We start from the raw sequence: 19,046 nt of genomic DNA, 5'->3' as shown, positions 1-19,046 counted from the left end.
CATGGGGCTGTGCATTATCATGCTGAAACATGAGGTGATGGCGGCGGATGAATGGCACGACAATGGGCCTCAGGATCGCATCACGCTATCTCTGTGCAGTCAAATTGCCATAGATAAAATGCATTTGTGTTTGTTGTCTGTAGCTTATGCCTGCCCATACCATAACCCCACTGCAACCATGAGGCACTCTGCTTACAATGTTGACATCAGCATACCGCTCACTCACATGATGCCTTTGACGCTGTCTGCCACCTGCCCGGTAGAATTTAAACTTCCCTGGGACGGTTTCTGACAGTTTGTGCAGAAATTCTTGTGGTTGTGCAAACCCACAGTTTCATCGTCTGTCCGGGCGGCTGGTCTCAGACGATCCCGCAGGTGATGAAGTCAGATGTGGACGTCCTGGGCTGGCGCGGTTACATTTGGTCTGCGGCTGTGAGATTGGTTGGACCTACTGCCAAAGTCTCTAAAACGAAAGAGGTGGCTTACAACCTCATCAAAAAAAGAAACAACTTTTCAGGACCTTGTATTTCAAAGATCATTTGTAACTTCACAGAGCTTCATTGTGAAGGGTTTAAACACTGTTTCCCATGCTTGTTCATTGAACCATAAACAATTCATGACTTTTTATGGCTGCAGGGGCAGTATTGAGTAGCTTGGATGAAAAGGTGCCCATTGTAAACGGCCAGCTCCTCAGTCTGTTGCTAATATCTTATTATTAGTAGTAGTAGTAGTAGTAGTAGTAGTAGTAGTAGTAGTCAAAATATTGTCTGTCAAGGTGTCAAGTCTTCAGACATAGTTTCAGGCTTTTATTTTGAAAAATGAGCCAGAACGATAACATTGCGTCAAGTGGTCACATGAGTTTTGCTCACGCAACAGAATTTGGACAGCTATTGTTTTTCCCTCTCCTACTGTGAAAGACATTGATTGATAAATCAAATCAAATCTTATTTGTCACATACACATGGTTAGCAGATGTTAATGCGAGTGTAGCGAAATGCTTGTGCTTCTAGTTCCGACAATGCAGTAATAACCAACAAGTAATCTAACTAACAATTCCAAAACTACTGTCTTATACACAGTGTAAGAGGATAAAGAATATGTACATAAAGATATATGGATGAGTGATGGTACAGAGCAGCATAGGCAAGATACAGTAGATGGTATCGAGTACAGTATATACATATGAGATGAGTATGTAAACAAAGTGGCATAGTTTAGTGGCTAGTGATACATGTATTACATAAGGATGCAGTAGATATAGAGTACAGTATATACGTATGCATATGAGATTAATAATGTAGGGTATGTAACATTATATTAGGTAGCATTGTTTAAAGTGGCTAGTGATACATTTTACATTTCCCATCAATTCCCATTATTAAAGTGGCTGGAGTTGAGTCAGTGTCAGTGTGTTTGCAGCAGCCACTCAATGTTAGTGGTGACTGTTTAACAGTCTGATGGCCTTGAGATAGAAGCTGTTTTTAGTCTCACGGTCCCAGCTTTGATGCACCTGTACTGACCTCGCCTTCTGGATGATAGCGGGGTGAACAGGCAGTGGCTCGGGGGGTTGTTGTCCTTGATGATCTTTATGGCCTTCCTGTGACATCGGGTGGTGTAGGTGTCCTGGAGGGCAGGTAGTTTGCCCCCGGTGATGCGTTGTGCAGACCTCACTACCCTCTGGAGAGCCTTACGGTTTTGGGCGGAGCAGTTGCCGTACCAGGCGGTGATACAGCCCGCCAGGATGCTCTCGATTGTGCATCTGTAGAAGTTTGTGAGTGTTTTTGGTGACAAGCCAAATTTCTTCAGCCTCCTGAGGTTGAAGAGGCGCTGCTGCGCCTTCTTCACGATGCTGTCTGTGTGTGTGGACCAATTCAGTTTGTCTGTGATGTGTATGCCGAGGAACTTAACTTACTACCCTCTCCACTTACTGTTCCATCGATGTGGATAGGGGGGTGTTCCCTCTGCTGTTTCCTGAAGTCCACAATCATCTCCTTAGTTTTGTTGACGTTGAGTGTGAGGTTATTTTCCTGACACCGCACTCCGAGGGCCCTCACCTCCTCCCTGTAGGCCGTCTCGTCGTTGTTGGTAATCAAGCCTACCACTGTTGTGTCGTCCGCAAACTTGATGATTGAGTTGGAGGCGTGCGTGGCCACGCAGTCGTGGGTGAACAGGGAGTACAGGAGAGGGCTCAGAACGCACCCTTGTGGGGCCCCAGTGTTGAGGATCAGTGGGGTGGAGATGTTGTTGCCTACCCTCACCACCTGGGGGCGCCCCGTCAGGAAGTCCAGTACCCAGTTGCACAGGGCGGGGTCGAGACCCAGGGTCTCGAGCTTGGAGGGTACTATGGTGTTGAATGCCGAGCTGTAGTCGATGAACAGCATTCTCACATAGGTATTCCTCTTGTCCAGATGGGTTAGGGCAGTGTGGTTGAGATTGCAACAATTATATATTTTAAAAACAACCTGCGGATTGATTATAAAAAACGTTCATGTTTCTGTGGACATTATGGAAACTTTGGAATTTTTGTCTGCGTTCTCGTGACCACTCTTTCCTGTGGATTTCTGAACGCGACAAACAAACGGAGGTATTTTGGATATAAAAATCATCTTTGTGGAACAAAATGTAACTGGGAGTCTCGTGAGTGAAAACATCCGAAGATCATCAAAGGTAAACGATTAATTTGATTACTTTACTGATTTTTGTGACTGAGCTATGTGTACTTAATGTTTTATCGTGCGATCGCTAAATTTACAAACTCTTAGATTGCTTTCGCTGTAAAGCATAATTTCAAAATGAGACGACAGGTGGATTAACAAAAGGCTAATCTGTGTTTTCCTATATTGCACTTGTGATTTCATGAATATTCATATATTTATTATATGTAGCGCTATGCTATTCAGTGGTTGTTGATGACACTTTTCCGGATTGCAGCCATAAAAAGTTAAGACACAAACAGCTTACAGACAGTAGGCAATTAAGGTCACAGTTATGAAAACTTAGGACACTAAAGAGGCCTTTACTGACTCAAAACACACACAAAAAGATGCCCAGGGTCCCTGCTCATCTGCGTGAACGTGCCTTGGGCATGCTGCAAGGAGTGATGAGGAATGCCACAAGGAGGGATGAGGAATGCAGATGTGGCCAGGGCAATAAATTGCAATGTCCGTACAGTGAGATGTCTAAGACAGCGCTACAGGGAGGCAGGACGGACAGCTGATCATCCTCGCAGTGGCAGACCATGTGTAACAACAGATCGGTACATCTGAACATCACACCTCCGTTACAGGTGCAGGATGGCAACAATTGCCCGCGTTAGACCAGGAACGCACAATCCCTCCATCAGTGCTCACACTGTCCTCAATAGGCTGAGAGAGGTGGACTGAGGGCTTGTAGGCCTGTTATAAGGCAGGTCCTCAACAGACATCACCGGCAACAACGTTTCCTATGGGAACAAACCCACCATCCCTGGGCAAGACAGGACTGGCAGAAAGTGCTCATAACCGACGTGTCACGGTTTTGTCTCACCAGGGGTGATGGTCGGATTCACGTTTATCGTCAAAGGAATGAGCGTTACACTGAGGTCTTTACTCTGGAGCGGGATCCATTTTGAAGTGGAGGGTCTGTCATGGTGTGGGGCGGTGTGTTGCAGCATCACCGGACTGAGCTTGTCTTTGCAGGCAATCTCAACGCTGTGCGTTACAGGGAAGATATCCTTCTCCCTCATGTGGTACCCTTCCTGCAGGCTCCTCCTGACATGACCCCACAGCATGACAATGCCGCCAGCCATACTGCTCGTTCTGTGTGTGATTTCCTGCAAGACAGGAATGTCAGTGTTCTGCCATGGCCAGCGAAGACCCTGCATTTCAATCCCATTCAGCACGTCTGGGACCTGTTGGATCGGATGGCTAGCCCCCCACCCCCCCAGGATTGCCCGGGAACTTGCAGCTGCCTTGGTGGGAGAGTGGGGTAACCTCTCACAGCAAGAACTGGCACATCTGGTTGCAGTCCATGAGGCGGAGATGTACGGCAGTACTTAATGCAGCTGGTGGCCACACCAGGTACTCACTGTTACTTTTGTTCAGGGACACATTATTCCATTTCTTGTTCAGTTTGTCTGTTTAATCTTATGTTCATATAAATATTTCCACTTTAAGTTTGCTGAAAATTATCGCAGTTGACAGTGAGAGGACGTTTCAATTTTAGTGTTAGGTAGTGAAATAAAAATTACGTTCTCTGGCAACAGCTCGGGTGGACATTCCTGCCGTCAGCATGACAATTGCATGCTCCCTCAACTTGAGGTATCTGTGTCATTGGGTTGTGACGGCTACGTTGTAGTGTCCTTTTATTGTTCCTAGTACAAAGTGCAACTGTGTAATGATCATGCTTTTAATATGACACACCTGTCAGGTGGATGGATTATCTTGGGAAAGGAGAAATGCTCACTAACAGGGATGTCAACAAGTTTTTGTACAACATTAGAGAAATAAGCCTTGTGTGCGTAAGGAAATTTTTAGGTGAGATTTAATTTCAGCTCATGAAATGTGGGACCAACACTTTACATGTGTTTTGTTCAGTATAGATTTGATTGAGCAACAGGGTAAACAGTACAGAATGTGAATAGAGAACTTGTTCATGAGTAATGGCGTCAATATTAAGCATCAGTTTATGCCCTCTCCCCACCCCCAGGTATCTGTATGCTTCTGACACAGCTGGATGCCCAGGCTATGGACTCCCTGTTCCTGGGGCCAGACAAACAGGCCAACATACTGCTCTGTATCCTTAATGCCTTGAAGGGTAAAGGAATAGCTACTTTATATCTTATCGTAAAATGTTTTCCTATTTCCATTGTGCCAAATTAACATAATGCTGGTCAGTAGAGCTAATTTGCAGTCTTCAGTTTCATCTTTGCAAGTAGTAAATGTAACCTTTTAATTTAACCAGGAAAAGACCTTAATGGTTAGAAACCTATTTTGCAATAGGGACCTGGCAAGCGGTCAGTAGGAAGAAGTCTGCATGTACATACACTGCTCAAAAAAATAAAGGGAACACTTAACCAACACAATGTAACTCCAAGTCAATCACACTTCTGTGAAATCAAACTGTCCACTTAGGAAGCAACACTGATTGACAATACATTTCACATGATGTTGTGCAAATGGAATAGACAACAAATGGAAATTATAGGCAATTAGCAAGACACCCAATAAAGGAGTGGTTCTGCAGGTGATAACCACAGCCCACTTCTCAGTTCCTATGCTTCCTGGCTGATGTTTTGGTCACTTTTGAATGCTGGCGGTGCTTTCACTCTAGTGGTAGCATGAGACGGAGTCTACAACCCACAAAAGTGGCTCAGGTAGTGCAGCTCATCCAGGATGGCACATCAATGCGAGCTATGGCAAGGTTTGCTGTGTCTGTCAGCGTAGTGTCCAGAGCATGGAGGCGCTACCAGGAGACAGGCCAGTACATCAGGAGACATGGAGGAGGCCGTAGGAGGGCAACAACCCAGCAGCAGGACCGCTACCTCCGCCTTTGTGCAAGGAGGAGCAGGAAGAGCACTGCCAGAGCCCTGCAAAATGACCTCCAGCAGGCCACAAATGTTCATGTGTCTGCTCAAACGGTCAGAAACAGACTCCATGAGGGTGGTATGAGGGCCCGACGTCCACAGGTGGGGGTTGTACTTACAGCCCAACACCGTGCAGGACGTTTGACATTTGCCAGAGAACACCAAGATTGGCAAATTCGCCACTGGCGACCTGTGCTCTTCACAGATGAAAGCAGGTTCACACTGAGCACATGTGACACATGTGACAGTCTGGAGACGCCGTGGAGAACGTTCTGCTGCCTGCAACATCCTCCAGCATGACCGGTTTGGCGGTGGGTCAGTCATGGTGTGGGGTGGCATTTCTTTGGGGGGACCGCACAGCCCTCTATGTGCTTGCCAGAGGTAGCCTGACTGCCATTAGGTATCGAGATGAGATCCTCAGACCCCTTGTGAGACCATATGCTGGTGCGGTTGGCCCTGGGTTCCTCCTAATACAAGACAATGCTAGACCTCATGTGGCTGTAGTGTGTCAGCAGTTCCTGCAAGAGGAAGGCATTGGTGCTATGGACTGGCCTGCCCGTTCCCCAGACCTGAATCCAATTGAGCACATCTGGGACATCATGTCCCGCTCCATCCACCAACGCCACATTGCACCACAGACTGTCCAGGAGTTGGTGGATGCGTTAGTCCAGGTCTGGGAGGAGATCCCTCAGGAGACCATCCTCCACCTCATCAAGAGCATGCCCAGGCGTTGTAGGGAGGTCATGCAGGCACGTGGAGGCGACACACACTACTGAGCCTCATTTGGACTTGTTTTAAGGATATTCCATCAGTTGGATCAGCCTGTAGTGTGGTTTTCCACTTTAATTTTTGAGTGTGACTCCAAATCGAGACCTCCATGGGTTGATAAATTTGATTTTCATTGATAATCTTTGTGTGATTTTTGTCAGCACATTCAACTATGTAAAGAAAGTATTTAATAAGAATATTTCATTCACTCAGATCTAGGATGTGTTATTTTAGTGTTCCCTTTATTTTTTTGAGCAGTGTGTAATACATTCAAAATAATTGCAATGGTCAATTTGAAGAAAATGTATCAGGGTTTTCAACACTGACAGCGACGTCTCCTCCAGTTTTTTTAGTCTTTCGTAGTTTGTTCCAACACCAGAGAATGTTATAGGATATATATTTTTTGTTCTTGCACATTTCAGCCCTAGGAACTGCGAAAGAGCCCTGACTGAGCATAGGCTGTGGGATTGTGATGTTAGTTGGGAGCAAAGATATGTAGGGAGTTGCCCAGCACTGCCTTGTACTCAAGTATGTTCCTGTGCTTAACCATAGTCCAACACAGATAAAAATGAACCTTCCTAAATTACTTAGCTAGTAATATGTTAACGTTTATTTCCCCAGATGAAGAACCATCCAACGAGATGGATCCCTTCTGGCCAGTCTTGCAATGTTTTATGGTGATCTTGGATTGTTTGGGCTCCAGGTTTTGGGGTCAGATTGAGCCATCCCAAGCCTTCCAGGCCATCACACAAAGCCCTAGCTACTCTGGAGAGCTCGAAAGCATCCGACAACAAACCATGATGTACGTTTCACTCTTTATCTTGCCTTGAATTATTTCATATTGTTATTTCTTCCAAGTTAAGAATATGGTTGATACTATTCTTCTTTTGCTCCGTAGATCACGGGTTAAAACAGAAACTACATATGATGATGACATGGTGACCTGCAGTCAGATGGTATATGACAGTAACACCAAAGTGACCAAGGTAATAACAACCATCTGTTGCATTTGTATATTATTAGTTGTATCTAATTCCTCTTTGTACATCTGTGGTTAGTGTTGTGCACTTGAAGCTTTCCCAGGACATGACCTTTAGAGTAAAAAGCACGATGCGGAACACCGCTTTAACAAGCTCTTCTCAAGCTCTTCTCCCTCATCTTTGAATCCTTCTGTAAGAAAGCTTGCTTCATGTGCTACCAGTCAAGAGCGTCCACTAGTCAGGGACAGTGTTGAGGTTATTTATTGCGAGCTGTCTTAACAAGTCCAATACAGCAAATGAAAGAGACACATCTTGTTAATCTACCCATCGTGTCCGATTTAAAAAAAAAAAATAATAATAATAATAAATAAAAAATAGTTTTACAGCGAAAACACAACATATATTTGTTAGATCACCACCAAATCCCAAAAAACACAGCCATTTTCCCCAGCCAAAGATAGTCACAAAAGCAGAATTGGAGATAAAATGAATCACTAACCTTTGATAGTCTTCTTCAGATGACACTCATATGACATGTTACACAATACATTCATGTTTTGTTCGATAATATGCATATTTATATCCACAAATCTCGGTTTACATTGGCGCCATGTTCAGAAATGCCTCTAAAATATCCGGAGTAATTACAGAGAGCTACATCATAACAGAAATACTCATCATAAACTTTGATGAAAGATGCATGTTTTACATATAATTAAAGATACACTGTTTCTTAATGCAACTACTGTGTCAGATTTTTTTTAAACGTTACGAAAAAAGCATACCATGCAATAATCTGAGACGGCGCTCAGACGTAAATATATTTCTCCGCCATATTGGAGTCAACAGAAATACGAAATTACATCATAAATAGTCCCTTACCTTTGATGATCTTTCATTAGAATGCAGTGCAAGGAATCCTAGTTCCGCAATAAATTGTTGTTTTGTTCCATAATGTCCATTACAAGAGTCCAATTAGCTACTTTGCTAGCACGTTTAGTTCACATGTCCAAAAGCTGGCACTGGTCCAGGCGAACACGGATAAACTTCAAAAAGTTATATTCCAGGTCGAATAAACTGGTCAAACTATGTAGAGAATCAATCTTCAGGATGTTATTATCATATATCCAATAACGTTCCAACCGGAGCATTCGTTTTTGTCTACAGAGTAATGGAACACAAGGCGATATAATGACTACTATGCGTAACCAGGACGTAGGAAGTGCGAACAGATCCATATTTTATTTGGATGTGAATAGGCGATGAGTTGAAAATCAACCAGCCCCAGAATTTCCACTTCCTGTTTGGAAGTTTGCCTGCCCTTTGAGTTCTGTTATACTAACAGACATAATTCAGACAGTTCAGACAAACTTCAGTGTTTTCCATCCAATTATATAATAATAATAATATGCATATATTAGCATCTGGGACAGAGTAGGAGGCAGTGAGTTAAACATGTGGGGTACATCTCTGTGCAGTGGCCTTTAGTTTGATTGAGCCATTCCAGGTGTGACACATGGTTTTATTACATGTCATATTACAAAATACATTGAGTTGAAGGTGTGTTAACTTCCTATGCATTTCTCTAATCTTATGTAATACCATGATATGTATTACTATTTTATTTTGTAGGGAAGCAGACGCTCACGTGGTGTGGATAGCAATGTGGTCTATGAGGATATGAGTTCTCTGGTCAACCTCCTGCATTCAGACGTTGGACAGGCATTGCGTGTGCACGACAGCACATTTCTCTGGTTCATCCCCTTTGTAAAATCTGTTATGGACCTTGACGAACACAGCGTCCTATACATTACTGAGGTTGTCCACTACCTATGTGGGGAGATCAGCACAGACCTCCCGAAGCCCCAGGTTCGCATATGTGACAAGGTCACAGAGTTCTTCACTCTTATTCTGGTCCATATCATCGAATTGCACCTGGGGAGTGGCCGCATGAATATGCTCTATTACTGCGCTCCCAAGTGGGTGGGCGTGTTAGTGAAATGTGCCACCCTGCCTGGTGACGCTTTCGTCCATACCTCTGAATGTCCAGTTTCTCACTCTGTGTCTTCCACATCCTCCTTGAGGGTCAGTGTGCCCCGAAAGGCCTCTACTAGCAGGGCTGTTCCACAGGCATGCATGCATATCATCCGGTCCCTGCTGAAGGAAGGGACCAGGTTGAACCCCAACAGCAAGTGCCACCACTTCCTGAACCTTCTGAACAAGCACCTCAGAGACGGGCAACAGAGGGAGTGGAAGCTGATTAGGCCAGAGATTCAGGAGCTTCAGATCTGTTTGAAGGACTATGTCAAGATGATGATGAACAGGCCAAACATAAGTACTTCTCCACCTGAACCGCTGGACATTGAGGCAGGGCCTGTGGCACCAACCACACTACCACTTCAGTCAAGCAATGACCCCTCGGGACCTAGCAGCTTAGCTGAATTTAACCCTCCTATAAAACAGGAAGGGTTGTGGGATGATGTCGAAGGCAGTACATCTGGTGGTGGGGATTTTTCTGGAGTTCAGAGGGGGTGGGACATAAACATAGCGTTGGTGAAAAAGGAGCCCCTAATGCCTGAAGAGGAGTTTTTAGAGCCGACTAATGATTCTAGACCAACCCAAGACAACTTAACTTCCTTGAGGGCAGATCCAGAGAAAATACAGGTGATCAAATCCAGACTCGGCCAGCTTATGACCAAGAAGTCCAAGTCTGAGAGAGCGAGGCCCTCTGTAGGGCTCAGTGAATTCGGTAAAGAGAAACCTGAAAATCTGCTCACCAGCCGTAGAGAGGAGGCATCCAACCTCCAAGGCATTAGCAGACACCCTCCATGCCTCCAAGAATCCATAGACAATGTGCCTCTCTCTGTTTTAAAAAGTAATCTTAAAGCGAAAAAAGGCTCCAAATCCTCACGAGATCGGAGTAAAGGAAACTCGAGACAATTTGACCGACCACAATCCCCACCAAAGTCAACTTCAGATGTAATTGTTATATCTGATGATGAGGCTACATTAGATGTTGGTAGAGCAAGAAGGCCTGAGTGTTTGTCTGAGAACTACCAAATTAAAAATGAACCAGATGCCTCTGACAAGAATCGTAGTCCCTGGCGTGATTACGATGGAGACATGAGTGAATCTCAGGTGTTTGAATTTGAAACACAGGAAGATATGGTGTCTGCCTGGTCCAAAAGAGATTCGGAAAGTAACATGCCACCCGAAAAGCCCAAAGACGATAGCCCTGTCAGTCCAACTTCAAGAGAGCCTTTATCAAGCTGGGAATGTGATACACAACCGATCTATGACGAGGATATCGAAAGAGCCTGTCAGCAGGTTGAGAAGGAGCTTGAGAAGCCTAAGACCCCACCTCAAGGGCTCAAACGGGCCATTGTTGTCAAAAAAAGAAATATTCTTGTTGATGCAAAACCATTGGCCTCCAAATGCCTGAGCAAGAAACCTACCGTGGTAGAAAAACGATTCAAAGAGCCTGTGAAGGATGCTCCCCATGCAGTCACACCGCCATTGAGAAAAAGCAGTTCAACGGTACGTTCAAACAGACTGGAAACTGAGACACACTCTTCCTTAACCACATCAGCTATCTCACACAAAACGTCATTAACTCCAGCCATTGTCCCTCCTAAAAAAGTCAGAAAAGCCATAGAGCCTGTGTCCACAGCTGAGAAGCTTGGCCTTAAGAAGAAGGTGCGAAAGGCCTTTGATCTTTCCCAGGGATCACGTGATTCTGTTGGTGATCTGAGGCACCACGGCGCTACAGTCAATGTCCCACAGGCCAAGAAGCTGACCCGACAGACCAAGAGGTCGAAGGTGACCTTCCCTCAGAAGAGAGTGGTCAAAGGGAGTAACAATAAGCTGTTCCAGTTCTTCAGGCAGAGCAAGCAGGCATTGGGAGCCGGAATCTCTGAAAAGGCAGAGCCAATGAAGAGAAATCCGAAAAAGATTGATGAAATTCAAACTCCCAGTTTTGCTACAGAGGAGGACGATGAAGACGAGGACTTGCAGTGTTCCCAGCAAGATCCTGCCCGTCATGAGGAACAGCTGACGTTCAATCGCAGCTCTCAAAGAGCCAATGAGGACAAACCAGCATCCTCTAATACAGTGAGTAGTGTGTTGTCTAACATGGACAGGCAGATCTCTCCATACTTTCAAAGGAATGATGTCACACCTGGACCTTCTGGTCAAGTCCCCAATAGCAATGAAGGTGAAGATGATGATGAAGACTGGATGCACCTCACCCAAATGGAACCAACTGAAATGGAGATGTGCACGCAGTTGGAGGAGGAAGAAGATTTCTTCTACACACAGCGGGACCCTGTAGACATGGACATTGACGCAGACAGCCAGAGGCCCTTTGAGGATAAAGGAGGGTCTTCAGACTTGACATGGTTTAAACAGGCAGACGAAGGTCAAGAGGCTCCACTTGCCACACAGACTTTTAAGAAACCGGCTACTCCGCCACCCTCACGCTCTAACTTGACTCAGGATGATGAGCGCTTGTTCCTGAAACCAGGAATGTCTCCTATGTCAGTTAAAAAGGCCAAGCCGTCCACCACCAAGATCTACGCAACCTCAAGCTCCAGGAGTGCCTCCTTGGTGCAAGAGATGGAGAGAACTGCCAATGCTCCATTTTCGGCTTCTTCTGCACCTGCTGGAAGAGGTAGGCCTGCCCGGCCAGTTGTGCCTGCCCGGCCAGTTGTGCCAGTCCTGCCAGTCGTGCATGCACAAAGTCCCTGTGTACGACAACTTCCTCCTCATCTTGAGGTTGGTCAGTCTCTTCCACTGAATCGACTCTTATACAAACCCATCGCACCACAACCACCACCTAAACCCATTCCACCAAAACAACCACCACCCAGACCTGAACAAAACCTCCCCCGTCCACCTTGCCTGCCCCTCCGCCCTGTCCAGCACAGCAACACATGTTCCACCCCCCAGCCCTCCACCTCCAGGCATGACGCCCCTTTCCGAAGTCAGATACCCAACCCAGAGGTTGGCTTCAGATTTGATACCAGCTTCCTAGTTCAACACATCCTGAAATGGACCTTTGATATGTTCAGTAACTACAAGCAGTTTGGTATACCCTCTGAGGTATGCGAATTACCACTGAAGGAAGTAGGATCCAGCTTCAGCTCTTATGATGAATACTACAAGACCTTTTACCCCCTGCTTCTCACCAACACTTTTGAGGAGGTCAGTAGTCAATTTGTTACAAAATAGATTGTAACTCGTTTAGGTGTGACTTTTGTCCTGCTATGGTGCATTTAGGCTGAAGGCAACTGAAAAGAATGGCCAGTCTAGCATTCCAAAGAATTTACATTTTGGCAAATTTTAGTGGTGAGTAATGAGTCACAAAATAGTTTTTAATGGCGATCTCTTGGAGTTGATGTCTTCTATTAAGGTCAAATTCTCTTCTCATCAAAGCTTGCAGGTGAATGGCTAAAGAACAAGGAATCGGGAAAGGTGGTAACTCAGAATTTAAAAGTTGTCGCACATGAGTACAGCCACAGTGTTTGGAATGTCAGCTTTACAGGTAAGCTTAAGTAACCAATTTTTTATATAGAGTATGCTAACCATTTAAAAACAGCAATGCTTGAAGCTTGCACTAGACTCTACATACTGTAAACAATTGTTAATTGTGATGTTGTCCCAAAGCTGAGCCACGTAACAAACCTATTTTTGTCAGCGAGCATTATTGCCAGTGATGACTCCCGTCAGATGTTCCCACGGGAGGAGGACCTGGTCATTCTGTGGCTGCCCCAGAATAGAGGTGCTTACTCTTGGCATGAGCAGGACCTCTTGGATCCCCAAGAACAATTTGGATATGTGCAGAGATCCAATGTCTGCAACGGAGGCGTGGGTGAGTACATTTGTGTGTAAGAGGCCAAGAAGTGATACATTAACTTCTTATGGTATAGGGGACGGATGCTTCCCACTTGGGCAAAAAACAGGGAAAATGCAGCGCGGCAAGTAAAATAAAAATGATATAAAAATCAAACTTTCATTAAATCACACATGTAAGATACTCAATTAAAGCTACACTCGTTGTGAATCCAGCCAACATACCAGATTTTTAGGCTTTTTGGCGATAGCATAAGAAGCTATTATCTGATGATAGCACAATAGTAAACAAAGAGGGTAGCATATTTCAACCCTGCAGGCGCTACACAAAACACAGAAATAAAATATAAAACATGCATTACCTTTGACGAGCTTCTTTTGTTGGCACTCCAATATGTCCCATAAACATAACAATTGGTCCTTTTGTTCGATTAATTCCGTCCATATATATCCAAATGTCCGCGTTTTGATCCAGAAAAAAACAGCTTCCAAAAAACACAATGACTACAAAATATTTCAAAAGTTGCCTATAAACTTTGCCAAAATATTTCAAACTACTTTTGTAATACAACTTTAGGTATTTTTAAATGTTAATAATCGATCAAATTGTAGACGGGTCTATCTGTGTTCAATACAGGAAGACAACAAACCAACGCTACTTTTCACGTCTTGCGAACTCAACAGTATTACCCAGTTCCTAGATGGCCTACGTCTTCATTGCACAAATGAATAACCTCAACCAAATTCCAAAGACTGGTGACATCCAGTGGAAGCGGTAGGAACTGAAAACACGTTCCTAAGAAATATCATTTGCCAATGAAAACTCAGAACACAGACAGAGACCAAAAAAATAAAACATTCTGAACGTTTAGTCTTCAGGTTTTGCCTGCTACATAAGTTCTGTTATACTCAGACATGATTCAAACAGTTTTAGAAACTTCAGAATGTTTTCTATCCAAATATGCATATTTTTAGTAGATCTTATATTCCTGGCATGAGTAGCAGGGAGTTGAAATTGGGCACGCTATTTATCCAAAAGTGAAAATGCTTCCCCCGATACCTTAAGAAGTTAAGGGGGTTGTAATTGCTATGGAAAGACAAGTTGAATAGAAAAAACATTGTAGACCTCCAAGTCTGGTTCATCCTTGGGAGCAATATCCAAACGCCTGAAGGTACCATGTTCATCTGTACAAACAATAGTACACAAGTATAAACACCATGGGACCACGCAGCTGTCATACCACTCAGGAGACGTATTCTCTCTCCTAGAGATGAACGTACTTTAGTGCGAAAAGTACAAATTAATCCCACAACAACAGCAAAGGACCTTGTGAAGATGCTGCAGGAAACCGGTACAAAAGTATCTATATCCACAGTAAAATGAGTCCAATATCGACATATCCTGAAAGGCTGCTCAGCAAGGAAGAAGCCACTGCTCCAAACCGCCATAAAAATGCCAGACTACGGTTTGCAACTGCTCATGGGGACAATGATTGCACTTTTTGGAGACATATCCTTTGGTCTGATGAAACAAAAATGGAACTGTTTGGCCATAATGACCATCGTTATGTTTGGCGGAATAATGGGGAGGCTTGTAAGCCGAAGAACACCATCCCAACCGTGAAGCACTGGGGTGGCAGCATCATGTTATGGGGGTGATTTGCTGCAGGAGGGACTGCTGCACTTCACAAAATGGATGGAATCATGAGGAAGCAAAATTATGTGGATATATTGAAGGAACATCTCAAGACATCGGTTAAAGCTTGGTCGCAAATGTGTCTTCTAAATGGACAATGACCCCAAGCATACTTCCAAAGTTGTGGCAATATGACTTAAGGACAACAAAGTCAAGGTATTGGAGTGGCCATCACAAAGCACTGGACCTCAAACCTTTGGGAAATTTGTGGGTACAACTGAAAAAGTGTGTTCAGAGCAAGGAGGCCTACAAACCTGACTCAGTTATTCTAGCTCTGTCAGGAGGAATGGGCCAAAATTCACCCAACTTATTGTGGGAAGCTTGTGAAAGGCTACCCAAAACATTTGGGCCATCTGAAGTTGAACTATTTTAAAGGCAATGCTACCAAATACTAACTGAGTATGTCAACTTCTGACCCACTGGGAATGTGATGAAAGAAATAAATCTCTACTATTTTTCTGACAGTTCACATTCTTAAAATTAAGTGGGGATCCTAACTGACCTAAAACAGGGCATTTTTACTAGGATTAAATGGTGAAAAACTGAGTTTAAAATGTATTTGGCTCAGTTGTATGTAAACTTCCGACTTCAACTGTAGCTATGCAGCGACGCTCCCCATCCAACATGAGCTTGAGAGGGTGTGCCAAGCTTATAGCATTTATTGCAATCGATTTCATTTTACCTTTACCCAAGAACTTAAGGCTGTTAAAATTTCCGAAGGTGCTTCAACAAATAATTGAGTAAAGGGTCTGAATACTTATATAAATGTATTTCCGTTTTTTTATTTGTAATAAATTTAAACATTTCTAAACCTGTTTCTTCTTTATCATTATGGGCTTTTGTGTGTAGAATGATGAGGAATAAACATTTTAATCCTTTTTTGAATATGTGGAAAAAGTCAAAAGGGTCTGAATACTTTCTGTGTGTGTATACAGTACCAGTCAAATGTTAGAACAAACCTACTCATTCAAGGGTTTTTCTTTATTTTACAGATTTCTACATTGTAGAATAGTAGTGAAGACACCAAAGCGTTGAAATAACCCACATGGAATCATGTAGTAACCAAAAAAGTGTTTATTCTTCAAAGTAGCCACCCTTTGCTTTGGTCTAATGTCCATTCCTCGTGTTTCCTTCCGTAGTGGTTTCTTTGCAGCAATTCGACCCATGAAGGCCTGATTTCACGCAGTTTCCTCAGAACAGTTGATGTTGATGTCTGTTACTTGAACTCTAGCATTTATTTGGGCTGCAATTTCTGAGGCTGGTAACTCTAATGAACTTATCCTCTGCAGCAGAGGTAACGCTGTGTCTTCCTTTCCTGTGACGGTCCTCATGGCAGCCAGTTTCTTCATAGTGCTTGTTAGTTTTTGCAACTGCACTTGAAGATATTTTCTGCATTGACTGACTTAAAATAAAGATGGACTGTTTCTCTTTGCTTATTTGAGACTATTTGGTAAAATACTTGTTATTTTACCAAATAGGGCTAAAACAACTGATTGGCTCAAATAAATTTAGGAAAGAAATTTCACAAATTAACTTTTAACAAGGCATGCCTGTTTAATTGAAATGCAGTCTAGGTGAGTACCTCATGAAGCTGGTTGAGAAAATGTAGAGGTTACTACATGATTCGATATGTTCTTTCATAGTTTTCATGTCTTCACTATTATTCTACAATGTAGAAAGTAGTAAAAATATAAAAACCCTTGAATGAGATAGGTGTGTCCAAACTTTTGACTGACACAATTTGTGTGTGTATATGAGAGCCATTTATCCATTCACTATAATGGGGATCCAGTTGATGACTAATAATGCCTTGATCTTCTGTGGCTTCATTTAGAGGGGCCAGTCATTTTACCCAGAGGGGTATACTACAAAGGAGAATCATTGTTAGCCAGCTAGCTTTCATAAGCAACCGCAAATAACTATTGATTTGATGGTTCCTTAAAAAAGCTAAACTTGGATGTCTTTATGTACGTTAAATCGATTAGACCATGCCCATATAAAATCAAAGTTTGTCACGTGCGCCGAATACAACAGGTGTAGTAGACCTTACAGTGAAATGCTTACTTACAGGCTCTAACCAATAGTGAAAAAAAGGTATGAGGTGAACAATAGTTAAGTAAAGAAATAAAACAGTAAAAAGACAGGCTACATACAGTAGTGAGGCTATAAAAGTAGCGAGGCTACATACTGATTGAGGCTGATTGAGGTAGTATCTACATGTAGATATGGTGAAGTGACTATGCATATATGATGAGCAGAGAGTAGCACTAGCGTAACTTTATTTTATATAAAGATATCAGAATATTTAGTAAAAGGCCTCCCGAGAGGTGCAGTGGTCTAAGGCAGTGCTAGCTGTGCCACTAGAGACCAGGCTGGTTCGAGTCAGGATCTGTCGCAGCCTTCCGCGACCAGGGGAACCATGGGGCGGCGCACCATTGGCCCAGCGTTGTCCGTGTTAGGGAGGGTTTTTGCCGGCAGGGTTGTCTTTGTCCCATTGTGCTCTTGCGACTCCTGTGGCGGGCCAGGCGCATGCACGCTGACACGGTCGCCAGGTATACGGTGTTTCCTCCGACACATTGGTGTGGCTGGCTTCAGGGTTTAGCGGGCACTGGCTTGGTTTGGTCGTGTTTTGGAGGACGCACGCCTCTCGACCTTCGCCTCTCCAGAGTCCGTACGGGGGTTGCAGCGATAAAACGAGATTGTAACTACCAATTGGAAACCACGAAATTGGAGAGAGAAAAGGGTAAACTTTTTTAAGAGATCACAATTTTTTATAATTTAGTAAACCTCAGCTGGTTGCCTCCTTTTATCCAACTTTGTAGTATACCCCTCTGGACCAGTTTTTGAAGGTAGTTTAGCAAGCCACTGCTAACTAGTGGTAACTCTGAGACTTCCAGTCATTGCGCTGAATTCCTTCAACTGCACGCAGAGACATAAAAATGTTATCCATGACTTCATCTGACTGTACAAGTAGAAAAAGGGCTTAATTGCCAAAATCACTCACTATCCCTTTAGAGGATAGCTGATAAGTCATGTTTTTTTAAACTTCAGTTACCTTTTGTCCATTCATCCTCATCATATATGCATATAAACTGGTTGGTTCAAACCTTGAATGCTGATTTTTGGGCTGACAGCTGTGGTATATCAGGCCGTATACCACAGGTATTACAAAACCATTTAGTTTTACTGCTCTAATTACATTTGTAACCAGTTTATAATTGCTATAAGGCACCTCGGGGGTTTGTGATATATCAACAATATACCACGGCTAAGGGCAGTGTCCAGGCACTCCACATTGCGCCTAAGAACATCACTTAGCCGTGCTCTATTGGCCATATACCACACCCCCCTCGGGTCTTATTGCTTAAGTATGCAATGTATTATTTTACAATATTTCATTATTTTTAATACAATACTGTGTTTTACTGTTAGTGTTGATTTAATTTTAAATGTACTTTATCCAATGCTGGATATGATGTATTTCTCTGCTGCCCTTCAGGCCAGTGCCCAACTCTGAACCTGATGATAAAGACCCTGGGGAATGTGAGGTTGGCGAACAAGCAGGCAGTGCGCTGTGATGTGGTGGGCTCCCTGGTCAGCACCATGAGGGAGTTCAGGGCAATCTGTCTGCTCAATGGCAGCTCTATGCGCAAGCCCCTCTTGGCCCCACATGTCTCCTACTTCCAACCTGGCCCGGAGGTCATCCCCAGCCTCAACCTGCCTGTAAGAAACCGTTTGAGTATGGAGTGTTTAGGGTTTTAAAAGTGAAGTTATTCCTTTGTGGAACTATTGGATAACCAAGTGCTGAAGATTTGTGACTTTACTTTTAAGTCTGACATGACCAATTGTTTTTGTTTAATTTGAGGTGGCCCTTACATGTGTAAAAATGGCCTTGTATAGATGTAAACAGTATGTCTGTATGATGTGTTTGGCCCAGGATTACAACCTAGACCAGATGAGGGCGGTGACAACCGGTTTGTCTGTCATCAGGAACCAGCAACTCACCCCAAAAATCTGCCTGATACACGGACCCCCAGGAACGGGAAAGAGCAAAACCATCGTGGGTATGCTGCAAAAGCTGTTCTCTGAGGTATGCTGTTTGCCTTGTTTCTGGGCACTGTTTTGTTGTTCAATCCTGGGCTAAGGTCATTAAACACAAGACATTTTCAAAAACCAAAATGAACTTTTC

At 43.7% G+C, this 19,046-nt stretch overlaps 1 protein-coding gene across 1 annotated transcript in view; it reads left to right on the top strand.

The window, feature by feature from the left end:
* setx (senataxin) overlaps positions 1-19,046 on the top strand; it is a 64,641-nt gene that overhangs the window by 22,049 nt on the left and 23,546 nt on the right. The window contains exons 6-13 of the mRNA XM_052525387.1: positions 4,687-4,794; positions 6,953-7,133; positions 7,230-7,317; positions 8,944-12,513; positions 12,745-12,853; positions 13,007-13,180; positions 18,357-18,580; positions 18,795-18,947. Of these exons, the coding sequence (XP_052381347.1) occupies positions 4,687-4,794; positions 6,953-7,133; positions 7,230-7,317; positions 8,944-12,513; positions 12,745-12,853; positions 13,007-13,180; positions 18,357-18,580; positions 18,795-18,947 (4,607 nt within the window). The remainder of the gene's footprint in view (positions 1-4,686; positions 4,795-6,952; positions 7,134-7,229; positions 7,318-8,943; positions 12,514-12,744; positions 12,854-13,006; positions 13,181-18,356; positions 18,581-18,794; positions 18,948-19,046) is intronic.

The sequence above is a fragment of the Oncorhynchus keta genome, chromosome 9 (assembly GCF_023373465.1).
Source record: "Oncorhynchus keta strain PuntledgeMale-10-30-2019 chromosome 9, Oket_V2, whole genome shotgun sequence".
In the NCBI taxonomy this organism is placed as follows: domain Eukaryota; kingdom Metazoa; phylum Chordata; class Actinopteri; order Salmoniformes; family Salmonidae; genus Oncorhynchus; species Oncorhynchus keta.
Note: the sequence above shows the minus strand (reverse complement) of the source record. Positions and strands in the feature narration are given on the sequence as shown.